Source organism: Gobio gobio (assembly GCF_949357685.1).
Source record: "Gobio gobio genome assembly, chromosome: 1".
NCBI lineage: Eukaryota > Metazoa > Chordata > Actinopteri > Cypriniformes > Gobionidae > Gobio > Gobio gobio.
In genome coordinates, this window is record NC_137097.1 from 30,793,395 (window position 1) to 30,818,577 (window position 25,183).

General features: G+C 41.0%; 2 protein-coding genes across 3 annotated transcripts in view; both read left to right on the top strand.

Annotated features, from left to right (window-relative positions):
- LOC307125786 (NACHT, LRR and PYD domains-containing protein 3-like) overlaps nt 1-11,649 on the top strand; it is a 73,267-nt gene extending 61,618 nt beyond the window's left edge. The window contains exon 11 of the mRNA XM_079815902.1: nt 11,512-11,649. Coding sequence (XP_079672028.1) covers nt 11,512-11,513 — 2 coding nt within the window. The 3' untranslated portion in view covers nt 11,514-11,649. The remainder of the gene's footprint in view (nt 1-11,511) is intronic.
- On the top strand, nt 11,561-24,606 carry LOC307126032 (transmembrane protein 235). 2 transcript variants are annotated; one of them, XM_079816365.1, is made up of 4 exons: nt 11,561-11,872; nt 12,669-12,746; nt 15,089-15,226; nt 21,848-24,606. In XM_079816365.1, exons 1-4 carry the CDS (start codon nt 11,695-11,697, stop codon nt 22,120-22,122), a joined length of 669 nt encoding a protein of 222 aa, XP_079672491.1. In that variant the 5' UTR covers nt 11,561-11,694; the 3' UTR covers nt 22,123-24,606. The 2 variants fall into 2 exon arrangements, with proteins under 2 accessions (XP_079672491.1, XP_079672492.1); XM_079816366.1 differs by lacking the exon at nt 21,848-24,606 and adding an exon at nt 20,446-20,645.
- Nucleotides 24,607-25,183: the final 577 nt, after the last annotated feature.

Consider the following 25,183-nt stretch of genomic DNA (forward strand, 5'->3'; position numbering starts at 1 on the left):
TTGCATTTTCATGCGGACAGAGATTTTTTTTAAACCGTGCTTGTGTGGACGCAATTGTTTTTTAAAACGGAGGAGGAAAAACTCTGGTTATAAAAATACCTGTGTACGTGTGGACTAGGCCTGAGTTAATTTGAGCTTCCACAATGCAGAGCAGAACGTAATGGCAGAAATCCAATATCATGGCATTAAGTTATGGCCCTATGATTTCCATGATGCAGGGATTGCAGAATCCATTCATAAAAATTTAATTTACTGTTTAATGTGGAATTTCACAAAATTTGTCAAATTTTGGATGAATAAATCAAAAGTAGGTCAGAACACTTAAAGTTCACCTAAAAATGAAAATTCTGTCATCATTTACTCACCCTCATGTTGATCCAAACCTGTAAGACTTTCATTCATCAAATAAAGTGATCGAGTCTCTGGACTAAACTGATTGATTCAAATGGATTTGTTTTATGATCTCTTTATGAACTTTTTGAATCGTCAAAGTGGTAGTGGCTTAAACTGTCAATGGAGGGACAGAAATCCCTCATATTTCATCAAAAAGATCTTCATTTCTGTTCCAAAAATGAATGAAAGTTTCACGGGTTTGGAACGACATGAGGGAGAGTAAATGATGACAGAATTTTCATTTTTGGTGAACTAGCCGATCTTTTTGCATGTTCTGCATGTCTCTGTGTGAATGAATGCTGCAAATGCACGGATTCGTCTACACATCTCTGAGTCACTTCATCAGCATTTTACTATTTAACCTGAGAAAAAAAAATCATCATAATATAAACACACAGAAACTCAAAGGTCTTTTCGGCAACCTGTCAAAATAAAAGTTTGGTTTAACTTTAAGAAATTGTGACAGAAATATATCACTACAGAGGGATTTACATCTTAATGTAATAATAATACAATTATTATTAAAACCAAACATTCTTTTTTAAGGAGTAATCACAATTTTATTTAATTTTCATTTGATTAAAAGAGAAATTAAAATTAAAGCTTTATGTATTCATTTGATAACCAGAAAAATTTAAAAACAACACAGAATTTCTGAAAAAAAAAAAAAACATGTCACAGGGCCATAACATTTATTTTTTGTTAAACTTTTAATAAATTGCTGTTACATTTGTCAATGTTTTATGATTTCAATTAAATAAACATGCTTCTTAATAAAATTTAATTTAACCATTAAAACATAGGGCCCTGAATTTAATTGCAAAATTGCATGTACTGCAAAAAAATGATCTTCCTCAAATATCTAAACATTCAAATAACATTTGAATTAAGTTGCTTTTTATCATAAAATCACTTATTTAACAAGATTTCTTTGTCACAAGCAATTTTTTGTCAAAAGAATTAAAAAGTTACTGAGATCTGTTGAGTGCTTCCACTCTACTTATTCCTTAAATGTTAATTTATTGGTCTTAAAAAGGTTTCAAATTTACCTTCATAAAACCAGCAGAAACCCTGAAAAAAACTGCATAGATTGTAGAAAATGGCACATCATTCCTTACAGTGGATGCTCCCAATTGACACGAGTTCAAAATCAACACATTGCGCCCATTGGGGTGTCAAGGACTAAACAAAAAGGCTACCCGGTCCTAAATGCTGTAACTTTTGATGACTTTATGCCATCACCACAAAAATGATCCAGATGTAGCTCACATGAAGGAGAACTTCACCAAAACTTATTTCAACCAAATCTTATTTCCTTCCTGAGTTATTCCATGTCAAATAAGAAAGCCATATTAAATTATAATACTTTATTTTTGTCCTTTATCTTCTCAGCATGAGAATGTCCAAATGTGATGATTTTTTTCTGATACAAAACCTTTGGACTCTCCTTGCTATAGTTTTGAAATTGAGTCTTTACTTTTGTGTTTGTCACTCTAAAATCAACTCTGAAAATGCCTTCAGGGCTTAAAGGGTTAAACACAGGAGTGGAAATCCCAGTGGTTTGAGTTTTGCATCTCTGCTGTAAAAGATCATTGTGAATCAATCCTGTCCTGTTCTCTCAGAGTCTTTGCTGTTCAATGAGATTACAAGTACATAATGCATTGAATCAGAACAAGCAAAAATAACAACAAACACAAACTTTGACTAGTAAAAATTATTATCAAATTAAAATGAAGATAATGAGTGCCAAATGAAAGAAAGGCTAGACTAACAGCTAAAGGCTTTCACCAGAATGGCATTATCAAAGCTTCACATAAACTTAGTGTCACAATTTCAAACATGGATCATCAAGCATTGAATACGACTGAATTTACAGATGAAGCTTTCACAAAGACTAAACAAAGGGCATCATCTGAAGATTGAGGAGAATCTGACTCGAGGAGAAATGTGCACAACACTGAACTCTTATTATTATATAGGAGGTGCTGCAACTATGAAAGTGACAATGCAATTGAAGCAGAGCAAATTCTTCTCAAGTGATCCTAAAGATCTTGATCAGTGGGTTCAGGTGTGTTTGACCAGGGTTAGATCTATAAACTCTGCAGAACAGTGGATATCAGGAGCATGCTAAAGACCTCTGGTGTAACAGCTTGAATAACTTAGAGTTCAACTAACAGTCAAACTCAACAGCAGTGTTGGCATTAATGCTCAGGAGACAGTGACCTCTAGTGTAATAGCTGAGTAACTAAGAGTTCAACTAACAGTCAAACTCAGCAGCATATTATTCCTCCATTATATATTGCTCACAGGCAGTTTTCTCTGGAAAGATGATTTTGATGAATCTTTTGTGACAATCATTTTACAATACAATACATTTCAATTCAAATAAAGATGTTTGAGTAACTCCTAATGTAATAACAGCACATCTCACATTACTCTAATATTGGGTTGAAAGTAACACTGCCAAGTGAATTAAATGTAAATATATTCCAGTGAACACTAAAAAAAATGAAACTTTGGATTTACTTAATTTTTGCGTGTAATTTTTGTAATGTCAACAGGTTCCATACAATTGGGTTATGTTGAATTTAATTAACATAATTTATTTCAATAAACTTAAGTTTTTACGTAAGGTTAATTCAATACCATTTAGTTAAATCAGGTTAACATTCTTAATTTTGTTCAAAACTATTCAATTTGATTATTCTAAAATGAACATAATAAAAACACCAAAACAAGTAACCCAGTTTAAATGATTATTTTTATTATAGAGAAATACTATGTTTACAATATTTACAAAACCCTTTACAAGGTCTTATTGGCTAGCCGGAAGATGGTTTTGTTACATCCATGGCAAGCCCTAAGTAGTTATTTTTATTATTATTTAAACAACTTTATTAGTGATTAGCAGGTCCTCACCCCAAGCACATGCTCTAAACTTCACCACAATGGTAACCTCCAAAAACACTAACATAACAAAAACTTTTAAATACCAACGTAACAAAACATTAAGCATTAAAAAGTATCTCAATTTTCTCATCTTGTTAAAAATGCATCAAATAGCACTTTATTTAAACATTTACTCTACGAATTCAGCCCCTTTGCAAAGCATGATGGGAAGTGAAAGTCTTGATTGGGTTACTTGATTGAAACATGTTATTTCAAAATGAAAACATCAAGTTATGTCAAAGAGTAACGGTTTTAAGTCAGTTTAACATGAATCAATTACATTTGAACCAGAAACCTGATATAATTGTGTTAAATCAAGATGAATTGCTTAAATAAAGTGAACAGCAACATAAAATAAATCATAAAAATTTTTTTAAAGCCAATTTATATTATCATGTTCTTTTATAGCAACATTACATGTACATTTATGCATTTGGCAGATGCTTTCATTCAAAGTGGCTTACATTGTATTTTACCAGTTTGTTCATTCCCTGGGAATTGAAACCTTGGCATCTTTACTATCCATTCACAGGGCCGATTTTTTTGCAGAATCACATCAAATCTAAATCACAAAACACAAAGATACAATAAAATAATAAACATAAACATCAATCATCCATCCATCCATCCATCTTCTTCCGCTTATCCGGGGCCGGGTCGCGGGGGCAGCAGTCTAAGCAGAGATGCCCAGACTTCCCTCTCCCTAGACACTTCCTCTAGCTCTTCCGGGGGGACACCGAGGCGTTCCAAGGCCAGCCGGGAGACATAGTCCCTCCAGCGTGTCCTCGGTCTTCCCCGGGGCCTCCTCCCGGTTGGACATGCCCGAAACACCTTCCCGGGAAGGCGTTCAGGAGGCATCCGGAACAGATGCCCGAGCCACCTCAGCTGTCCCCTCTCGATGTGGAGGAGCAGCGGCTCTACTCCGAGTTCCTCCCGAGTGACTGAGCTTCTCACCCTATCTCTAAGGGAGCGCCCAGCCACCCTGCGGAGAAAGCTCATTTCGGCCGCCTGTATCCGGGATCTTGTCCTTTCGGTCATGACCCAAAGCTCATGACCATAGGTGAGAGTAGGAACGTAGATTGACCGGTAAATCGAGAGCTTCGCCTTACGGCTTAGCTCTTTCTTCACCACGACAGACCGGTACATCGACCGCATTACTGCAGAAGCTGCACCGATCCGTCTGTCAATCTCCCGTTCCATCCTCCCCTCACTCGTGAACAAGACCCCTAGATACTTGAACTCCTCCACTTGGGGCAGGAACTCTCCACCAACCTGGAGTGGGCAAGCCACCCTTTTCCGACTGAGGACCATGGCCTCGGATTTGGAGGTGCTGATCCCCATCCCAGCCGCTTCACACTCGGCTGCAAACCGTCCCAATGCATGCTGAAGGTCCTGGTTAGAAGGGGCCAACACGACAACGTCATCCGCAAAGAGCAGAGACGAAACCGTGTGGTCCCCAAACCTGACACCCTCCGGCCCTTGGCTGCGCCTAGAAATTCTGTCCATAAAAATTATGAACAGAACCGGCGACAAAGGGCAGCCCTGCCGGAGTCCAACATGCACCGGGAACAAGTCTGACTTACTGCCGGCAATGCGGACCAAACTCCTGCTTCGGTCATACAGGGACCGTACAGCCCTCAGCAAAGGACCCCGGACCCCATATTCCCCCAGCACCCTCCACAGGACGCCGCGAGGGACACAGTCGAATGCCTTCTCCAAATCCACAAAACAAATGTGGACTGGTTGGGCAAACTCCCATGAACCCTCCAGCACCCTGTAGAGGGTATAGAGCTGGTCCAGTGTTCCGCGACCAGGACGAAAACCACACTGTTCCTCCTGAATCCGAGGTTCCACTATCGGCCGGATTCTCCTCTCCAGTACCCTGGCATAGACTTTCCCGGGGAGGCTGAGAAGTGTGATCCCCCTATAGTTGGAACACACCCTCCGGTCCCCCTTCTTAAAAAGAGGGACCACCACCCCGGTCTGCCATCCCAGAGGCACTGTCCCCGACCGCCACGCGATGCTGCAGAGGCGTGTCAGCCAAGACAGCCCCACAACATCCAGAGACTTGAGGTACTCAGGGCGGATCTCATCCACCCCCGGTGCCTTGCCACCGAGGAGTTTCTTGACCACCTCGGTGACTTCAGCCCGGGTGATGGACGAGTCCTCCTCTGAGCCCCCAGCCTCTGCTTCCTCAATGGAAGACGTGACGGCGGGATTGAGGAGATCCTCGAAGTATTCCTTCCACCGTCCGACAACATCCCCAGTCGAGGTCAACAGCCGCCCATCGCCACTGTAAACAGCGTTGGTAGGGCACTGCTTCCCCCTCCTGAGGCGCCGGACGGTTTGCCAGAATCTATTCGAGGCCAGCCGATAGTCTTTTTCCATGGCCTCACCGAACTCCTCCCAGGCCCGAGTTTTTGCCTCCACGACCACCCGGGCTGCAGTCCGTTTAGCCTGTCGGTACCTGTCAGCTGCCTCAGGAGTCCCACAAGCCAGCCAGGCCCGATAGGAATCCTTCTTCAGCTTGAAGGCATCCCTTACTTCCGGTGTCCACCACCGGGTTCGGGGATTGCCGCCTCGACAGGCACCGGAGACCTTACGGCCACAGCTCCGAGCAGCCGCTTTGACAATGGAGGTGGAGAACATGGTCCACTCGGACTCAATATCTCCAGCCTCCCTCGGGATCCGGTCGAAGCTCTGCCGGAGGCAGGAGTTGAAGATCTCTCTGACAGGAGACTCGGCCAAACGTTCCCAGCAGACCCTCACAGTACGTTTGGGTCTACCGAGTCTATCCAGCTTCCTCCCCCGCCATCGGATCCAACTCACCACCAGGTGGTGATCAGTTGACAGCTCCGCCCCTCTCTTCACCCGAGTGTCCAAGACATACGGCCGCAGATCAGATGAAACGACCACAAAGTCGATCATTGACCTACGACCTAGGGTGTCCTGGTGCCATGTGCACTGATGGACACCCTTATGCTTGAACATGGTGTTCGTTATGGACAAACTGTAACTAGCACAGAAGTCCAATAACTGAACACCACTCGGGTTCAGATCAGGGGGGCCGTTCCTCCCAATCACGCCCCTCCAGGTTTCACTGTCATTGCCCACGTGGGCGTTGAAGTCCCCCAGTAGAACGACGGAGTCCCCAGTCGGAGCACTCTCCAGCACCCCTCCCAGAGACTCCAAGAAGGTCGGGTACTCTGCACTGCCGTTCGGCCCGTAGGCACAAACAACAGTGAGAGACCTATCCCCGAGCCGAAGCCGCAGGGAAACGACCCTCTCGTTCACCGGGGTAAACTCCAACACATGGCGGCAGAGCTGAGGGGCTATAAGCAAACCCACACCAGCCCGCCGCCTCTCACCATGGGCAACTCCAGAGTGGTAAAGAGTCCATCCCCTCTCGAGGAGTGTGGTTCCAGAGCCCAAGCCATGCGTGGAGGTGATTCCGACTATCTCTAGTCGGAACCTCTCAACCTCACGCACAAGCTCAGGCTCTTTCCCCGCCAGCGAGGTGACATTCCATGTCCCAAGAGCCAGTTTCCGTGTCCAGGGATCGGGTCGTCTAGGCCCCCGCCTTCGACTGCTGCCCGATTCGCTTTGCACCGGCCCCTTACGGTCCCTCCCGTGAGTGGTGGGCCCACGGGAAGGTGTCCCCACGTCGCTCCTTCGGGCTGAGCCCGGCCGGACCCCGTGAGGGAAGGCCCGGCCACCAGGCGCTCGCATACGAGCCCCAACCCCAGGCCTGGCTCCAGGGTGGGGCCCCGGCTGCGCCATACCGGGCGACGTCACGGTCCTCTTTTTTTTGGTCATCATAAGGGTTTTGAACTGCTCTTAGTCTGACCCGTCACCTAGGACCTGTTTGCCTTGGGAGACCCTACCAGGGGCATATAGCCCCGGACAACATAGCTCCTAGGGTCATTCGGGTACTCAAACCCCTCCACCACGTTAAGGTGGCAGTCCATGGAGGAGTAGGTCAACAGCCGCCCATCGCCATCAACAACAAAACATCAATCAATCAATTTTTATTTATATAGCGCCTTACAGCAGCCAAAAGGTGCACAAAGCGCTTTCCAAAACATGCATCAAACGACAACATAAAAACAAGTCCAACCAAGCAAGTCCAGCGCTAAGAGTCAAAAAGCTTGATTAAAAAAGTGTGTTTTCAGATGGGTTTTGAAAACACTCAGCACCGTGATGTTTCGGAGGTGCGAAGGGAGTGCATTCCACAACTTTGGTCCTTGAACACTAAATGACCGGCCTCCAAACTTTTTATACCTGCATGTTGGGGTAACCAGAGAAATATGATCAGAGGAACGGAGTGTTCTGGCTGGCTGATATGTTTTTACTAGATCAGTGAGGTATACTGGGGCCAAACCATGGATGGCCTTAAACACAAACAACAGAATTTTATACTCCACCCTAAACTGCACTGGAAGCCAGTGAAGCGAGCGGAGGACAGGGGTGATGTGTGACCATTTCGAACTATTAGAGAGAAGACGAGCGGCTGCGTTTTGTACCAGTTGATAAACATATTGCACTATATAACAAGGCACGCATTTACACAAGCTCATCCCACATACAGTATAAACTATACGTCATACAACATAAAAAACACGCGCCTCTTTATACTTCAGGTAAGTATTTACAACCAAACCTGCATTTGATACAGAAGATCGGCTTTGACAGTCCTGTGTTTAGAGGCTCTGTATCGCCTACAAATGGAGGAATTCAGAATGAGAGAAATATCCTCCAAAATAATCAAACTCTTACATGATCCCTGGACTCTTATGTTGTTGTTCTGTTTCTGGTTGTGTCTGCCTTATTTGTTGTTCTTTGTAGTTTTCCCTGTTGATTAGTCTCGAGTTCCCCGGTGTATCTTGTATATTATGCCGCGTTCCAGCCAACCCGTAACCTGTGTTTTTCCAACATTCTACCCGTGAAAGTGCACTGGAACGGCAGTCAAACCAGTGACTTCCCACCCGTGAACTCGTACTAGATCGATGTACTCCGTTACGAGCTCTGACCTCACTATAGCCTGCGAAACAACAATGGCAGCCCCGTACGGATGTGGTGTTTATGAAACAAATATACAAATAACGTAAAATAAAAGGTATAACAGCTTCTCTTGCCGTGTGCACCGTTTTTTCTCCTCCGTTTCCCTCAAATAAGCAAGGAGTAAGCACCTTTGGCGATAGAAATGATTGTAAATGAGCATAAGCCCCGTACGGACCGCCATGCTTTGTTTACATCTAGCTATACAATTCCTCATGCTCAGGCAGTTTGGCGTGACTTTGCCTGGAACGCTACAAAGTCGTGGTTTGAAGTTGTAACTTATGGGCTCAAAAACCTGCCTGAACGCAGCATTAGCCCCCCTTGTGTGTGTGTGTGTGTGTGTGTGTAGCCCTTGAGTTTCCTTGTTCTTTGTCAGTTGTCGAATGTATTTTTGTTCTTAATGCTTTGTTTTGTTTTGTCTTTCTTTTAAAACACATTTTTTCCCATTTAGTGCCACTGTCTTCCTGTTGTGTTCTTCTGTGCATATTGGCCAGTAGGTGGCGGTAGAGGTCTGTGTTAGGGGTATGTTGAGAATAGAAGAGTAAGAGTCTAAAAGCACCTGCTGCTGCATGCGCTGTATGGTTATACTACTTGCTTTGGTTAATTAAAGTATTCTTTATTTTCGAATGCCTTCTCATTGCTTCGTATCAAGGATTTAACACTTCCTTTACTCACTGTCTGCCCGTGTTACACAAAGACTTCCTAAGGACATTTCTCTCAAATAAAGCAGATGAAAAAATTATGAAAAAAAAAAAAATACAGCTGACTTTATATTTTAGGAACTGTGTTCTTTGGCTTTGATTTTCATATGAAACGTTGCATGTGGTCATTACTGTCCTCTCCATTTACTGTCATCCTTTCTGATGGTAATTAAAGGTCACTTCCTCAGTGGTAAAAAAAAAAAACTTGGTGCTTGCCCTTACAAAAAATAACCATGGTTTTATTATAGTAAAAGTGTAGTAACCATGGTTTTTTGGCTAATTGATTACAGTAAATTCCCGGTTTTGAATTAACACCGCTCGGTGGGAACCACCAGCAGGGTGTTAAAGTAACACTGAAGCAGTGTTAGAGTTAATAAGATACTTAAGTGATTAATTGCGTGATGATTGTTTGATTATTGAAGACACCTGAAGATAATGAGCAGAATCACTGAAACTCTAGAACTACAACTGACTTCAGCCGCAGCTTTAGATGAAATCAACTGAAGACATTAAATCTCTCTTATTACAATCCAGATTGACTTTATTTCTGACATCTACAGAAGCTCTTATTGAGAATTAACAGAGGTTTAGAGGTTGATGTTGTATTGAAAATATTTGGTCGCCATTATGGTGATCAGTGTTTTATTTATTTGGGCTGTTTGACTCTTGGCATTTGATGTCAGTTTGTGGTCTTTGTCACAGTGTTTACTCAAGCACTCAATTTGTTGCGAAAGAAGCCATAATCAAAAATGGTCATATGATATATCTTTCAACATCATAAAGATGGCTGATAATTGACACATAAAACAATAAAATTGTCAAATTGTTATTAGTAGATTTTCACCAGCAATCCTTTTTTGCCAGATATCAAGTATTCTGAATTTTGTTATTTAAATACATTGTGAAGAAAACATTTAATGCACACCCACACAAACATCAAGAATCAGCATATTAATCTCAATGACGGTGACATGCTTCATACTGCAATGCATGCTGGGATATATAATCATCATAGTATAACACTCATGACTCCCAGCATGCATTGCAGCATGTCACCATTGTTGAGAATCATATGATGATTCTTGGTGTCTGTGTGCAAAAACATTTATCCCCCTTAAATGTATCTAAAAATCTACATTTAGGATGATTGATCTGTGGCAGTAAAGCCTTTATGGTGAAAATCTATTAAAACAACTTTTATTAACATTTCTATTATTCACTTTTCTCAAAGATTAGTTTGGTCAAAAAATTTAAAATCTTTATGATGATAACTATTTCACCAGATAATTTATGTTTATGGCTTCCTTTGCAACAAAGTAGGTGTTCCAGTAAACTCTATTACAAATACCACAAATTGACATAAAATGCCAAGTCAAACTGCCCAACTAAAATAAACACGGATCTCCATAACGGTGACCAAACATTTCCCATAAAACATCAACCTCTAAACCTCTGTTAATTCTCAAAAAGAACTGTAGACAAATGACAGAAATAAAGTCAGTCTGGTTTATAATAAGAGATATTTAATGTCTTTTCAGTTGATGTCATCTTAAGCTGTGGCTGTAGTTGTGTTTCTCTGTCCTTCAGTTCTGCTCATTATCATCAGGTGTCTTCAATAATAAAACAATCATCACTTAATGATTCACTTAAGTATCTTATTAACTCTAACACTGCTTCAGTGTTACTTTAACACCCTGCTGGTGGTTCCCATATGAACACCGAGCAGTGTTAATTCAACACCGGGGAATTTACTGTAACCACAGTTTTACCGCTAATACCATGGTTAAACTATGGTTAGAGTAGCAAAACCATGGTTAATTTGTGGTTACCATGGTTTAACTACAATAACCATGTTTTTTTGGTTTTATTTGTAGTAAAACCATGGTTAATTTTCGTAAGGGTGGTATTTTTGTCTTGTTTTACAGCACATTTTAATGAAGCAAAATATTAAGTCTTGTTTTCTGAAAACATTTATCAAAATGTATTGAGTTCATGCTTAAAAAAGAAAACCTTAATTTAAAAGAAACACATGTATTTTCCTGTATATTCATGGATGATTTTTTTTTTCTTCAGCAAAAACATTGATATTGTTTTCAGAAAACGCTTAATATATTAAGATTTAAGAATGATTAGATATTAGTGGAAATGGGAAAAAAATGTGTGTGTGCATTTTTTCTCACCTGTTGAAATGTTCTCTCTTTTGACAAAAACAAGGCAGGTTAACACAAGCTCTACACTATATATAGGCCACTATATAATACAATACAGAGTAATCTATTGATACCAGAAGGAGAAGAAACGAGCTGGTCGCTGAGGTGAGAAAATGAACCACAGTGAGTGATCGCTGCTGAAACTGAGGTGAGAGAATCAGATTCAGTGTTCAGAGGATCTGCTCTCACTCCACATACAGGAGAGAAAATCATCCAGCATGTGCTGAGAGCGGATTCTTCCTTCACCCTGGACACACCTGGAGTAATAAAGGCTGAATGATGAGCTTTAATGTGTTTGAACGAAACACTCTGGGCTTCAGAGGAACTGAATGGCAGTAACAGACGCTCAAGTTCAATGAATCATAAGAGGGATTTGAGCGCTGATGAAAATGAGCTTTGGGACAGTTGTCATCAGTGCGGGTTTGTGCGGGCTGCTCAGCTTCATCCTGCTCGCCGTGTCCATCGGCACTGAATACTGGTACATTATAGATGTGGATGAAGCGAAGAGCTCCAGCCTGGATTACAGCAGCTCTCACTCCGGACTCTGGAGGATTCATGAAGGTAAGATGCTCAACACACACAATTTCAGCTTAGTTTTATGTCTGATTTTATTCTGCACCTGTTGCACACATTTATATTCTTCCAATAATGTGTATATCTGGACTAATTCTTAATTAGTCGCCATACACAAATATACACATGATTATAAGTTTAACATTAGGCTAAATGAGTATTACTTTACTGAACTTAATGTGTCATTTGTTCATGAATATTACATATAATGTGTGTAACATGCGTTTAATATACAGATGTTACCCCATTTCTCCCTTCTCTTACTGTTTAGCTGGTCATTTCATGTGCCTCATAAGATTAAGGTATTTTTTAATCTAATTTTAATCACAGCATAAGTGGCTCTTCATAAGAAAGATATTTCTCAAATGTTCACAGATACAGTCCTCATCACCGGCTGAGGCTCCAGTATGTACATATTTAATCTCTCGTCCAATTTTGTGGCTGTTCATTGGCACTAGAGACTATTAAAAAGAGAAGCCGTTCCTCACAGAACTGTAAATGTTTAATGTTACACACATTGTGATGACAGTCACTAAATCAGTCGTGTGAAAGGACAGATTTCCATTTCATTCTAATTGCTGTAATGTTGATTTCTTCCCTCTACACAAATGCCATGCTTTTCCCTTTAAGAAAAGAAACCTTTAAATGCTGTGTATTGTTGTATTCCATTAACTCGTAGGCTGTTATATTATAGATATTTCTCCCTATGAAAACTGATTCTCTGTATGAAGCATAATGTGCGTTTCCAGCTTTGACTTGACAGGTGTCTCAATGTCTCCCACAGGAGAGAATGGCAGTTATCATGACATCGCGTTCTACACAGACACTTCCAATCACACAGAGCAGGAGAAGCACCTTTTAAGTGAGTCTCTGAAACTGCCATCCACAAGTTAACCACAATCAGAGATTGACACTGGGAATAGGCTTGTTATGTATGGTTAGTGTGTTCTCCATCTCTTTAAGAGCTGTATTCCCAGCTCGACATTCAACTGTCCCGACCCATCATTAGCCACCCTCATTATAAAGAAGATTGTCCAATTATTAAAGCTGAGGGTCTTTGATTAATAGTGTCACAGTTGGAGGGGTGTACGATATTGACAACAAAAAAAAAAGATATCTTGTTGTGTACTGCTGACTCCCGAAGCTTTTCATATTCTTCATATTCAGTTACAGTAGTGCCAGAACTTACTTTTCCAGGGGCATTTTTACCTTCATAAGGACTTTTTTTTTCTAACCTTATTAGATATATGCATCATGTTTAGTCAAATGTTTACCTTTAATCAATAAATTCAATTAGCTTAAGAAAAGCTGCAACAATAACTAAACACGTTTTTAGATTATTTTAGTCAGAATGGCTGAAAAATCACAAATACAATCACTGTAATATGATTAACTTGCTTAACAGCATCACCTATTGGTCAAAAGTGATATGAGATTATTATGGTGTGGTCAGTGTGAGCTGAAATTGACACATAAAAAGTTTGGAGTCAATATGCCAAAGAATTGCACATTTACAGCCTCAGAAACAGCTTGGCATCATGCCAAAAAAGTTGTTGATGCGTTACTCGAGAACGGTTTGGTCTATCAAAAAGCTTTTGATAACAATTTGCCAGCATGGTCTGAAGATGATCTGAGCCGATTTTGATAAAAATCAGTCTTAGGAGGAGTTTAAAAAAAAAGTAGCTTTTTAAAGAAAAATGAAATGGTGAACAGGATGTTTGGTATCTATGTTCATATCAAGGAATCTATTAAGATGCGTTTCAATACAACGGGCAAAATTAAATAAAAAATGATTAGCATTTTTGGAAATTTCATTATAACATTTGACCACAAGGCGGCGCTGTCTATTTGAATACATTCAGGGCATTGTCCCGATGACACATACCAAGTTTCGTAACAATTTGCTAATGTGTTCGTAAAATACAGCATTTTAGGACATAATTCGAAATGGCCAATATGGGAAAATTAGGTAACCTTCTACTCGCCATGATGCGCAGAATCAAAAGCTTTTTTTGTTTCATATCTCCTGACCAGTAAGTGGTGCTGTGCCGAAACACTGCATGTAGCCTCTGTTCATGCTTGTGATGATGTACCAAGTTTGGTCTGAATGCGCTAAAGCATTGCGGAGATATAGCCTTGCGTCCAATTTGGCGTGCTTTTCGTCAAATTTGTTCACACATTATTTGAAAACAGTTGGGTTTATAAAAAAGCTTTTGATAACTTTTTGGCAACATGGTCGGAAGATGATCTGATTCAATTTTCAAGAAAATCGGACAAACCGTCTAGGAGGAGTTCGAAAAAGTGAGCCAAGGAATCAGAGGAAAAACCATAGTCCTTATGGTTCAAAAGTTATTAGCATAAATGTAAGTGAAACTTTGGACAGTTGGTGGCGCTAGAAGGATTGAGTTTGAGACTCCAAATTCTCTGTGGTGAATGTTTGGACTGTCCTCTATCTGTGTGCCAAATTTCACAACTTTTTACCATATGGTTCTATGGGCTACCATAGACTTCCAGAGCGGAAGGAGAATAATAATAGGAAAACTAACGGATACAATAGGCGTCTTCGCACCTTTGGTGCTATGCCCCTAATAATAAGACACTAGGCTGTTACACGGTTCATTGTGTTAGCAGGTGCAAGGAGGTATGGAAATACATACATTGATAGACAGGTATGACATTGTATGTATGATTGGACAAACATTTTATGGTCTTACTCCTTTCACAGACGAGATACAGTATATACATAAACGCATTTAGACCACTTAACCCCACATAGCAATGTTTTTCTGGCCCAGCTCCTTGAGGGGGAGTAAATGGTGATAGATTTTCATTTTTGGGTGAAATATCCCTTTAACATCATATCGAAATATAAGACAAAGACTCATACCAGGGCTTGAATATGGGGGTCTTTCCAACTGCATTGTACTAATCTGCATCATGCAGTGAAAGCATGCAGCTCTCAAGGCGTGTTTTTGCTTGTTTTTTGCAAGTGACACACTCATTAATGTCAGCTTCCACATGGTTAAAACCACAATTACGATATTATCGTAGATAATACATACAATGTAATATTATTGTAGACACCCTGTGGTCATTCAAATGAACAGTGGTCATTCAAACTCACTGAAAATGGCCCCTGAACTCCAGCTTTCTTCCAACTCTTGTGTTTGTGGCATGTAATAAAGGTTTGTATGTGTCTCTCAGACTTGCACAGGGTCATAGTGGTCCTGCTGCCGCTCAGCCTGGTGTTGCTGGTCTTTGGGGGCATCTTCGGTCTGGTGGCGTCTTTGGCTCAGAGCTGGACTCTCCTCAACTGCATCGCTGCATACTTCCTCATCTGCAGTGAGTGTCACTAACAGCTACATTAACCATCTACAGAGAGCAACTGAAATGAAATGAGGTCTCAGTGGAGTTTGTGCTGTTGTGTATAGGTCAATGTCACACATGGATATAAATCACAATGGAAAAGAAAAAAGCACAAAATGTCATGCTCTCCAGCCGAGTGCAGCTGTTAGGTGAACTGGACACACACAGAGAGGGTTTAAATAGATATGGAGGGGTTTAGCTCAATAACAAATATATGCAAAGCCTGCAGTAATGAATAGCAAACATATTGAAAAAGATTTATTTAATGTGTTTAGAGGTTTTATCCTTTTCAGAATCAAATTATGTTCCAGGGACACAAATATGTAACAGTAAAATTTTTGGTTCAGCGCATATATGTCACCAATTTAATAAAGAGTTGTTTTAACCACTGCACTTGCTGAACTTCAGTTTGTGCAGAATGTAATTTGAATCTCCCGAGTTTACCCCATAGGATGGGACAACACTGTTTAGATCAATGTACTTTGATGTTGAGAACTCATCTGAGCTAACCCAGCCAGCACAGTCATGTGGGGCCCATATGGGCGTCACCTGGGCTGTCTAACTGGGGCCCAGCCAGTTTTGTCCTCAGTTTCCATATAGGCCCCACATGGGCTAGCCCAGATGAACTGAACACTGCTCAGTGTGCACACTACAGGCTGTTAAATGTAACTGAATCAGTGTTGGAGTTAATGAGATAATTAAGTGATTAATAGAGTAATGACTGAATATTACTGAAGACTCCTGATGATAACAAGCAGAATCACTGAAGGACAGAGAAACACAACAGACTTCAGACACAACTTCACAAACAGCATTATCAGCTTCCCTTTTTACCCATTAGATTGACTTTCTGTCATCTTAGTTCTTATTGATAATTCCCACTGAGCAAAGGCGTACGTTGAAAAGACGTCCACTGAGGAGCCAGAATGAAAGTTTTTATGAGGTCTGTTTTTGACGTGTTCTGCACGTCCGATATAGACGTTCATGGAACCTCAAGGTTAAAAACTAGTTCAAATTGTGGACATATTTTCCATTTGTAATTGCAAAGCAACTCACAGACAGTGTGTGTTTGTCCAGAAATCAGGAAAATAAAAGAAACGTAGCTCACACCTTTAGACACTTTAGAAAACGTATCATCTGTAATTCACACATCTTTGGATCGTGAGAGAATCGCGGGATTTAATCCAGGATCTTCTTGCTGTGAGGAGACAGTGTTTCCCACTGAGACACTGGTGCTGCCCTTAATCACAGACATAAGACACACTTTGACTATTTCTGTCAGACGTCTACAGAAGCTCTTACTGAGAATTAACAGAGGTTTAGATGTTGATGTTTATGTTTCATTTGAAGTCACCATTGTGGTGGGAAGCGTTTGCTTTAGTTGGGCTCTTAGTCCCCGAATTTGTGTTAGCTTTTCTTTGGCAGCTGTAACTGTATGTGTGAAACACAGTAGTTATGGCTGAGAAAGCAAAGATAAAGCGACTTCAGGTGTTGTCAGCTTCTTGTTGATGACTAAATCATCAGAAGTCTAAAATCTGATGTTGTGCTTTTGAGTTTTATGTTCTTGTTTGGACAAAGAATCATTTGTTTACATACTATAACCTCGTGAATCCACTGTATCGGGACTAATAGCAATAAAATAATCACTTATCCTGAAAGATGATAAAACAGCATGTGCACATTGTTTTGAGAAAATATTTCACATAGTCACACACAGACATCAAGATTTTGCATATGATTCACAACAACGGTGACAATCATAACAAAAAAACTTCATGCTGCAATGCATGATGGGTAGCTTCAAAGTACAAAACTCATGCTTGATTGTCACCGTTGTTGTGAATCATATGCAAAATCTTGATGTCTGTGAGTGACTATGAGACTCATAGAGATTCTTGTGTGTTTGTGTGTGAGTTAATCTTGCAGGAGTTCGAAAGTGCTTAGTGTTCAATCTGATTTAAAACTTCTTCAGCTCTTCTGATTAAAATCATACTGGCTTCTTTTTACTAGAATCACAATAAAACAAGTTAATAGTATCCTATAGCTCTTGCTAAACTCATGAGATCAGTGAAACAAGCTTCTTCATGATTATTATATTCTTATCATCAAGCAGCCGACAGCATCTGATTGTGTTTTCTCTTGCTTTTCTTGCTATAGCAAACACAGTCACAGCAGCCAGACGATCACTAACATTAAAAAGTCGTCAAACGGCCCAACTAAAGAAAACACTGATCACCACGATGGTGACATCAAACCAACTCTTATTTTCAATACTACTTCAATATCTAAACTTCTGTTAATTATCAATAAAAACTAAGATGACAGAAAGTCAATCTAATGGGTAAAAAGGGAAGCTGATAATGCTGTTTGTGAAGTTGTGTCTGAAGTCTGTTGTGTTTCTCTGTCCTTCAGTGATTCTGCTTGTTATCATCAGGAGTCTTCAGTAATATTCAGTCATTACTCTATTAATCACTTAATTATCTCATTAACTCCAACACTGATTCAGTTACATTTAACAGCCTGTAGTGTGCACACTGAGCAGTGTTCAGTTCATCTGGGCTAGCCCATGTGGGGCCTATATGGAAACTGAGGACAAAACTGGCTGGGCCCCAGTTAGACAGCCCAGGTGACGCCCATATGGGCCCCACATGACTGTGCTGGCTGGGAAGCTATGTAGTTTGGGCTCTTTTTCAGCACTATAACAAATGCTTGTGTTCCAGCCTGAGCACAACAGACAACTGAAGTGCAGGTGAATTAAGGGAGGGATGGAGCAGAGAAAATAACTGGGATCTGCAAAGGTTGAAACACTGAGGTCACTGCAGACCATCACAGCTTTTTATTTGTGTTCTGTTTTCAGTCCTGTTTGATGCGGCTCCTGGGATGAAAAACATCACTAATCTTCCTCAGAACAATGTTACAGGAGGGTGTATGCATGTGCACTTTGCACAGCTTTCTATGTTAGTATAGTTTAGTTTGCTTATCTAGTAGCTTTTATTATTGCTGAGGTAAATTGTTGCAGTATGTGTGCCATTGAGGACTGAAAATTGCACACGATTGATGGATTGGAGTAAAACAGCGGAAATATTGAAGTCTCACAGGAGTCGGTGATTCCATCTGTAAACCGCACTTTTCTTCACAAAAAACACGGACATGAGCATCCCTCTGGAATACAAAGACATGACAGAAAGGAAGATGGTGATGGCGTTTCTATCTGCTCTCGCCTCACAAACATTTTCTGTTCTCCAACTCTAACAAAACATCTCCTTTCACGACACTGATGAATCATGTTGCAGCAGTAGCTCCTAATCAAATACATCTCAAAGCCTTCTCTAATGTTTGGAATTCTTGCGTTGATAAAGTAATTTAAGCCAGGAGTGCATCATCAGACATTGTGTATCTTTTGCTCAGTTCAGTTCTCTCCTGAGTCAGTCTGAAACACTGTGAATGTTGCTTTTTTAATAAAGAGCGGTTCATGACCTCCAGGGTGTCTGTGCTTCTGAGAGCTGCTTCATCCTTCTTTGTTTCAAAGCTTCTCTTCAGATCAAACAGATGCACCCTTGTGCAAAAAAAAGTGTGCTTACTTGTATTGAATTAAGTTTTGGATTATATTGAAATATATATATTTTTAAAAAAAACTGTACTTGCAGATGATTGTCACAGTGCAGGCAAGGGAGGAGTAGAGGATCTCAATTGCAGTAGATTGCATTTTATTTATAAAACAAAAAGAAAGAAAACTATTCAAAAGGTGAGAATCAATGTAACAGCTTCACTCATGCAAAGTCAATACTGGACATTGAGTGGAAAGAAGGACCAAGGATAAGACACTGATGGGAGAAGCCAGGGAGGAGACAACTGAGGGAGGAGCTAGGGAATGACCCACACAAAGGCCAATTGCAAAATCGATGGAAGGAGGAGCCAGAAGCCCAAATGACTGAGGTGAAGCCGGGAGTGGTGGAGATCCAGGCTTTACAAAGACAAAGACCTGGGATGACATCGGAGGCCAGGAGGGCCAAGGTGGAGCTGCAGGCTCGCAGGACCAAGGTGGAGATGGGGGCTCAGCAGACCAGGGCCAAGTCGGTGGGACTGAGGACAATGGCGGAACCGGAGGGAAGGAAGAGCCCGGTGGAGCCAGAGGAGTGGAGGGTCAAAGTGTAGCTAGAGAAGCGGAGCCAGAGCAACAATTTACCACGGTGGAGCCAGAGGAACGAGTGAGCCCGGCAGAGCCTGAGGGATGATGCATCATGTAAGAGCCGAGGGAGTTTGGAGCCAAGGTGGAGGTGATGAGTCTGAGGGCCATGGTGGACTTCGGGGCTCGTAGACCTGAGGTGGAGCTAGGGGATCAACACACCAGGGAATAGCTGGAGACCTAGAAACCAAAGGCAGATCCAAGCAGCTGGGCAGAGCCACTGAAGGAGGAACCGAGGGGCTGAAGGGAGCCTGTTGAGGCGGAGTTGAGGAACTGAATTGCGATGTCAGAGGAGGAGGGAGTGGGAAGATGGCCAGGACAGTGGTGACGAAGTAGACTTGAGGCTGGGCGGGACCAGAGGCGACGAAGGAGATTTGAGGCTGGGTGGGACCAGCAGTGATGAAGGAGACTTGAGGGTGAGTGGGACCAGCAGCGCCAAAGAAGACTAAAGGCTTGTTCGACTTCACACAGCGATGCGCAGACCGATCGGCGGCTGACTTGAAGCACTGCATGCCGGTTAGAAATTTTGTCCGACTTGAGGCAGCTCCGACGCCACGTGACAGTGATGTATGTCAACAAAGTGCCGCGAGAGCGATTCGAGAGCAGTCGGCTAATACAGCCGGTGCAGTTTCTCGAGAGCGGCTGCACGAGGATGCACGGACTCTGATGACGACACAGCTGTTCCACGATTGGCCAGATTCACCGCATGACAGCGATCACGTGTGTTTCGTGTTTATTCTAAAACCTTCAGCTCCACTAATGTGCACAAATCTGTTTTTTATAACAGTAGAACCTCCTTTCATGTAGTCGCGGTGTTATATTGTCATGTTTATCAAAATAAAACTGATTAAAAACGTTCATTGTTCCACTTCATTGATGGTGTAGGCTTATATGTTGAACTTTATTCTTGTACAAACACGCTGTATTAAGCAGTGCATAAGGTATTACATGACAATAATGTCTCTGAAACATCTGTGTATTGCCAAATATTGCATTTATTTCCCTTCAGCTGATAAAGTATGCAAACACAGCTCGAGCGTCACTGCGGGAAGCAGAAAGTGTCCGACTTCACGTCTCCGTTTGCAGCTCCACCCCGCCTGCACAAGGCTACTCTCGCCGGTCAGTTGCATCCGGCTGCAGCCGATGTCGAACACACCTTAAGTCAGTCAAGTTTACGTTATTTAGTAAACTGATTTCCACAAAGCAATCAGTAACCATGGCAACAACAAGGACATAATCAGTAACCTAGGCAACTGAAAAGCAGGAAAATGGGGAACAAAGCAATCAGGAACAGAACACAGGGAAACAATGAAATACACAATAAAAGTCCATAAAACAGTGCGTGAGATCTGCACTTTCCAAAATTCTCCTTTTAATTAATAACACAGTCTACGTGCTCAATGAATCTTTTGTTTTTACATTGTGTTTGCATGTGTTAGTTATGATGAAACTGTGAGAGTGCAGAAATAAACCCTTTAAACAGAGCCTTTAGATACTAAAATCGGTGTAGAATATTGCTAGAAAAAGACAGTTAATGTAAAAATCCTCCTAAAATGTTAAAAGCTTCTCAGTTTTTTCTATACCTATCTCATCTCTTTCTATGGACTGTCACTCTCTCTGACAAGCACATAAGCAAACTCGGCTGTGTTAGTTTGTGTTGGTTATTCATTTATCATCTTGAAAAAACAATGCATTGTTGATCAGAATATCTGACATGGAAATGAGTAGAAAGAGCAAAACAACTGAAAAAGTTTAATTGCCGAGCAGCAGGAAAACCTCTCCTCTGTTCTCCCTGTTGTCTATTATGAATGATTGCAAAAGGTCAGGGCTCTTCTGAGCTTCATGTAAGTGGGATAATTATAGTAATAATGACTGAGTTCATGATGGTTCCCTCAAACATGGTCTTCTCTCCTTTCTTATTAATACTCTTACCACTATGTGTCACCATCATATTCTGTGCTTATTTTTATTGTAAATTAAAGACTCGTGCACATGATTTTGCATTTAGGATTTTGAAGAGCTACAATGGGACCTGTGTTCAGGACCGTTGCTTGAACTGATGGAACCCAGGAAGGGTTTTCATGGGTGGTGTTCCCATTGCACCAATTTTAACAGTCTTCATGATGATTATGAAAATGTCCAGTCAGTAACTCATAAATATCAAGAAAAAAAAAAGTATTTATATTTATATTAATAAAAATGTAAAATGGTGCATAGAGGCAGACATTGGCAGGAAAACAGTGCATCACAAATCCTTGTGAAAAACAAGCACTTAATATGGAAATAGTATACTTTAAACTAATATACCTGAAATATGAATGGAAAGTATTGCTAAGTCTGTTTGCTGTCAGGTTGTTTTGTGAGCTGAAGTATGCTGTGAATGGAGTGTAATGACTGCTGTTTGTGCACAGGTCTGTTGACGGTGTCTGGAGTGAGCATCTATATCAGTTACTCTCAGCAGGCTTTGGAAGAGCTACAGCACATGGTGGATGTGGAGTCTCTGTCTCACGTCCACATGTCCTTCGGCTGGTCTCTGGTCATGGCCTGTCTGTCCTTCGGCCTGGAGCTGCTCACGGGGATCCTGCTCATGCTAGCGGCCCGTCTCATCCACCGGCAGTGCCACCGTGAGCCTGCTGCAGTTTTCTACATAAGCCAGAGTTCACCACAGATGCTGAGACTGCAGTGATGATGTGGTCTCCATTCACATGCATTTCAGATTTTGTGCTGTGTCAAAGTTGAAATGGAGAGTGCCGGGTGGCAAATAAGACAGCTGCATCAATTATTGAAGGAGAGGCTCACTCGAGGACTGCCAAATTTGTCTGCATCATTCGACTGTGCTCGTTCAATAACGTTTTCCTCAAGGCTTCTAGAAACACGTTTTCCTCTGCTCACCAATGCATGTGGTATATAACATGATGAATCAAGCCATTGGAGCTTTTACATCTCTAGGCACACTTTTTTAGAGAATAGTGGATTTTTTCCCCCCTGAGTAAGATGACAAGACTCTTTCAAAAACATTAAAAAGTCTTTCTGACACCAAACTTTTGAACGGTAGTATGTGAAACCCGTACACCTATGTGCTTTTTGAATATTAATTCTGTTGTTAATGATTATGAGCAGAAAAGACCTTTAACCCGTTTTTTAAACTACAGTGTCAAAAGCTTTACTTGTGGCCACACCAATACTAATGCATGTTATAGTAGTTTTAAAACTACAGTGACTGATTTGTTTGGTTCACTTAATTTTGTTGTGGCCAAGACATATTAACTCATTGGAATGTGATAATGTGTCGTGGTCAAGAGACAATAATTAATAGGAAAATCATATTAACTTGTGGGAGTGTGATAATAGGTCATGGCCTCCAGATTATTTTGTCAAAGTAGCTACATTCTTATGTTGTGGCCTTGAGCTTCTACGTTGAGGGAACTCAACGAAACAATGGTCAAGACAAAAGAGTGGTCTCAAACTTCCTGGAGGGCCTCCTGCAGAGTTTAGCTCCAAGTCTAATTTATGCTGCCTTCACGTGCAATCGGAATTATCGTAAATACGAGTTTCCTAGGTAAAAATTGCACATGAACGCCCTCTGATTTCGTGTTTACCACTGGGAAGTTAGGAAATAATTTTAATACCCCAATTCCCGAGATGGGTGTCATAAACTTTAAACATGGTGCCGGGGAGAACTAGACTGCTGTGGCAGGTGGGGTTTTATTGTTTTTTTTTTTCCAAAACAGCTAGGTCGTCTTGTCTTGACATTGATGTACATATTTACATGTAAGAGTAATCATATGAAGCGTATTGTATGTTTGGTACACAGCGAAAATAGCCTGCATTTGACTGAAATTACAGAATCAGCAGAAAATTTGGAATGTGTATGGTTGTCGGTGCATGGGAGACTACATTATGTTGGTTTTAATAAGATTTTCCCAATAAATAGGCAAGATTAACCTGGTGTCCACCATGATTCCTGTTTACTCCGACAACAAAGCACTTGAATGCAACAAGCTCGTAATCACGACTTCTAAAGTGGGAATTAGGACATTTCCGATAGCATGTGAAGGCAGCATAAGCACCAGCCAATCCAACTAATCAACTGAACTTTTTGAATGATCTTTTTACACTGACTCAATTCAACCTAATCAATAATGCCTAGTCCACACATACACAAATAAAAAAAACAACAACACGTCCACATGAAACCGCAAAAAACACGCTGTGAAGCGCAGTCAAGAGCATGCCAAACCAACAGGTGGCAATATAACCCTAACCACAAAGCCATGTTGGCCGATCAGAAGCCTGAAAAAAAAGCTTATTGCCGGTTCCGGTTCTGACATAAGCCAAAATCTCTGGTTTCATTGGTTTTCATTTCAGTTCCACACAACAACTGCAACCAGAGTTTTTAAAAATCTTCACCCTGGCAGGAGTTTTCAAAAAAGTTTGGTTTCAGTGACTGGATACTGTGTTTGCGTGTGGATGAACGGTCAAAAGCTGCAGTTTTGAAAATGCCCATGCATGTTCGTGTGGACAGTGCCTAAGTCTTCCATTTTTAGATGTTTTATTGAACATTATATTTTCAGTCAACATTACAGTCACCATTATTGAGTGTGTGTGTTTTTTGGGGCTCTTGACCCTTGCCTTTTTAACATTAGTTTTTCTCTGGCTGCTCTAAGTGAGTGTTTAGAAAGCACATTTATTATGGCAAAGAAAGTCAAGTGAAAATGTGATCAAATGAGGTTAGCTGTTTATTGATGCTGACATAATCATCACCTACATCAGTGGTTCCCAACCTTTTGTCTATGAAGCCCCCTCCCCCCTCCATACATATAAGAAACTCTGACTTTTATACAACTTATACCATCATTTCATTTACATATGTTGAGGTGCCATAATAAACATTACTGATGGCCATACTTTTACCCTACATGTTTGAATATTACACCTCATTTCAACCTTTAACCTAATATTATGTATGGAGTTTTTTTAATGATCTATACTCTCTGATCATTACTATACAGACTGTCATCCACAAGGCAAGGCATAAACCAATTTTAAATCAAGCTAGTTATAATTATGTTTTCATTTGTGGTAATTATATTTATCTCCCTATGGTTTAAATTTGAATAAAAGTCCAAGATGCACCATGTGATCTCAATTAAAACATCTTTTTGTCAGTAATTAACCAATGTGTGTGATTAATTTAGGAAACGTGTCATATTAACAGAGTGAGCTGTTTAAGAACAAAAGCATCAATTTTCATTCCAGAAGGAAAGTCTTCTCAGAAGATTAAAAGTTAGTTCAGAGTGTACCCACTGAGCAAAGTTATGTCCAAAAGACGTCTTTTCAATGTCTTTGCCCCTAGAGGCGTACGTTGAAAAGATGTCCACTGAGGAGCCAGAATGAAAGTTTTTATGACGTCTGTTTTTGACGTGTTCTGCACATCTGATATAAACGTTCATGGAACCTCAAGGTTGAAAACTATATGTGCTCATTGCCTTAAGTTTCTTTTATTTTCATGATTTCTGGACAAACACACACTGTCTGTGAGTTGCTTTGCAATTACAAATGGAAAATATGTCCACAATTTGACTGGTTTTTAACCTTGAGGTTCCATGAACGTCTATATCGGAAGTGCAGAACACGTCAAAAACAGACGTCATAAAAACTTTCATTCTGGCTCCTCAGTGGACGTCTTTTCAACGTACGCCTCTAGGGGCAAAGACATTGAAAAGACGTCTTTTGGACATAACTTT

Bases quoted from the DNA above. Each gene is read 5' to 3' on its own strand.
- LOC307126032 (XM_079816365.1), top strand. From the start codon at position 11,695: ATGAAAATGAGCTTTGGGACAGTTGTCATCAGTGCGGGTTTGTGCGGG. The intron at 11,873-12,668 runs GTAAGATGCTCA...TGTCTCCCACAG, and splicing joins ACTCTGGAGGATTCATGAAG to GAGAGAATGGCAGTTATCAT. The intron at 12,747-15,088 runs GTGAGTCTCTGA...TGTGTCTCTCAG, and splicing joins GCAGGAGAAGCACCTTTTAA to ACTTGCACAGGGTCATAGTG.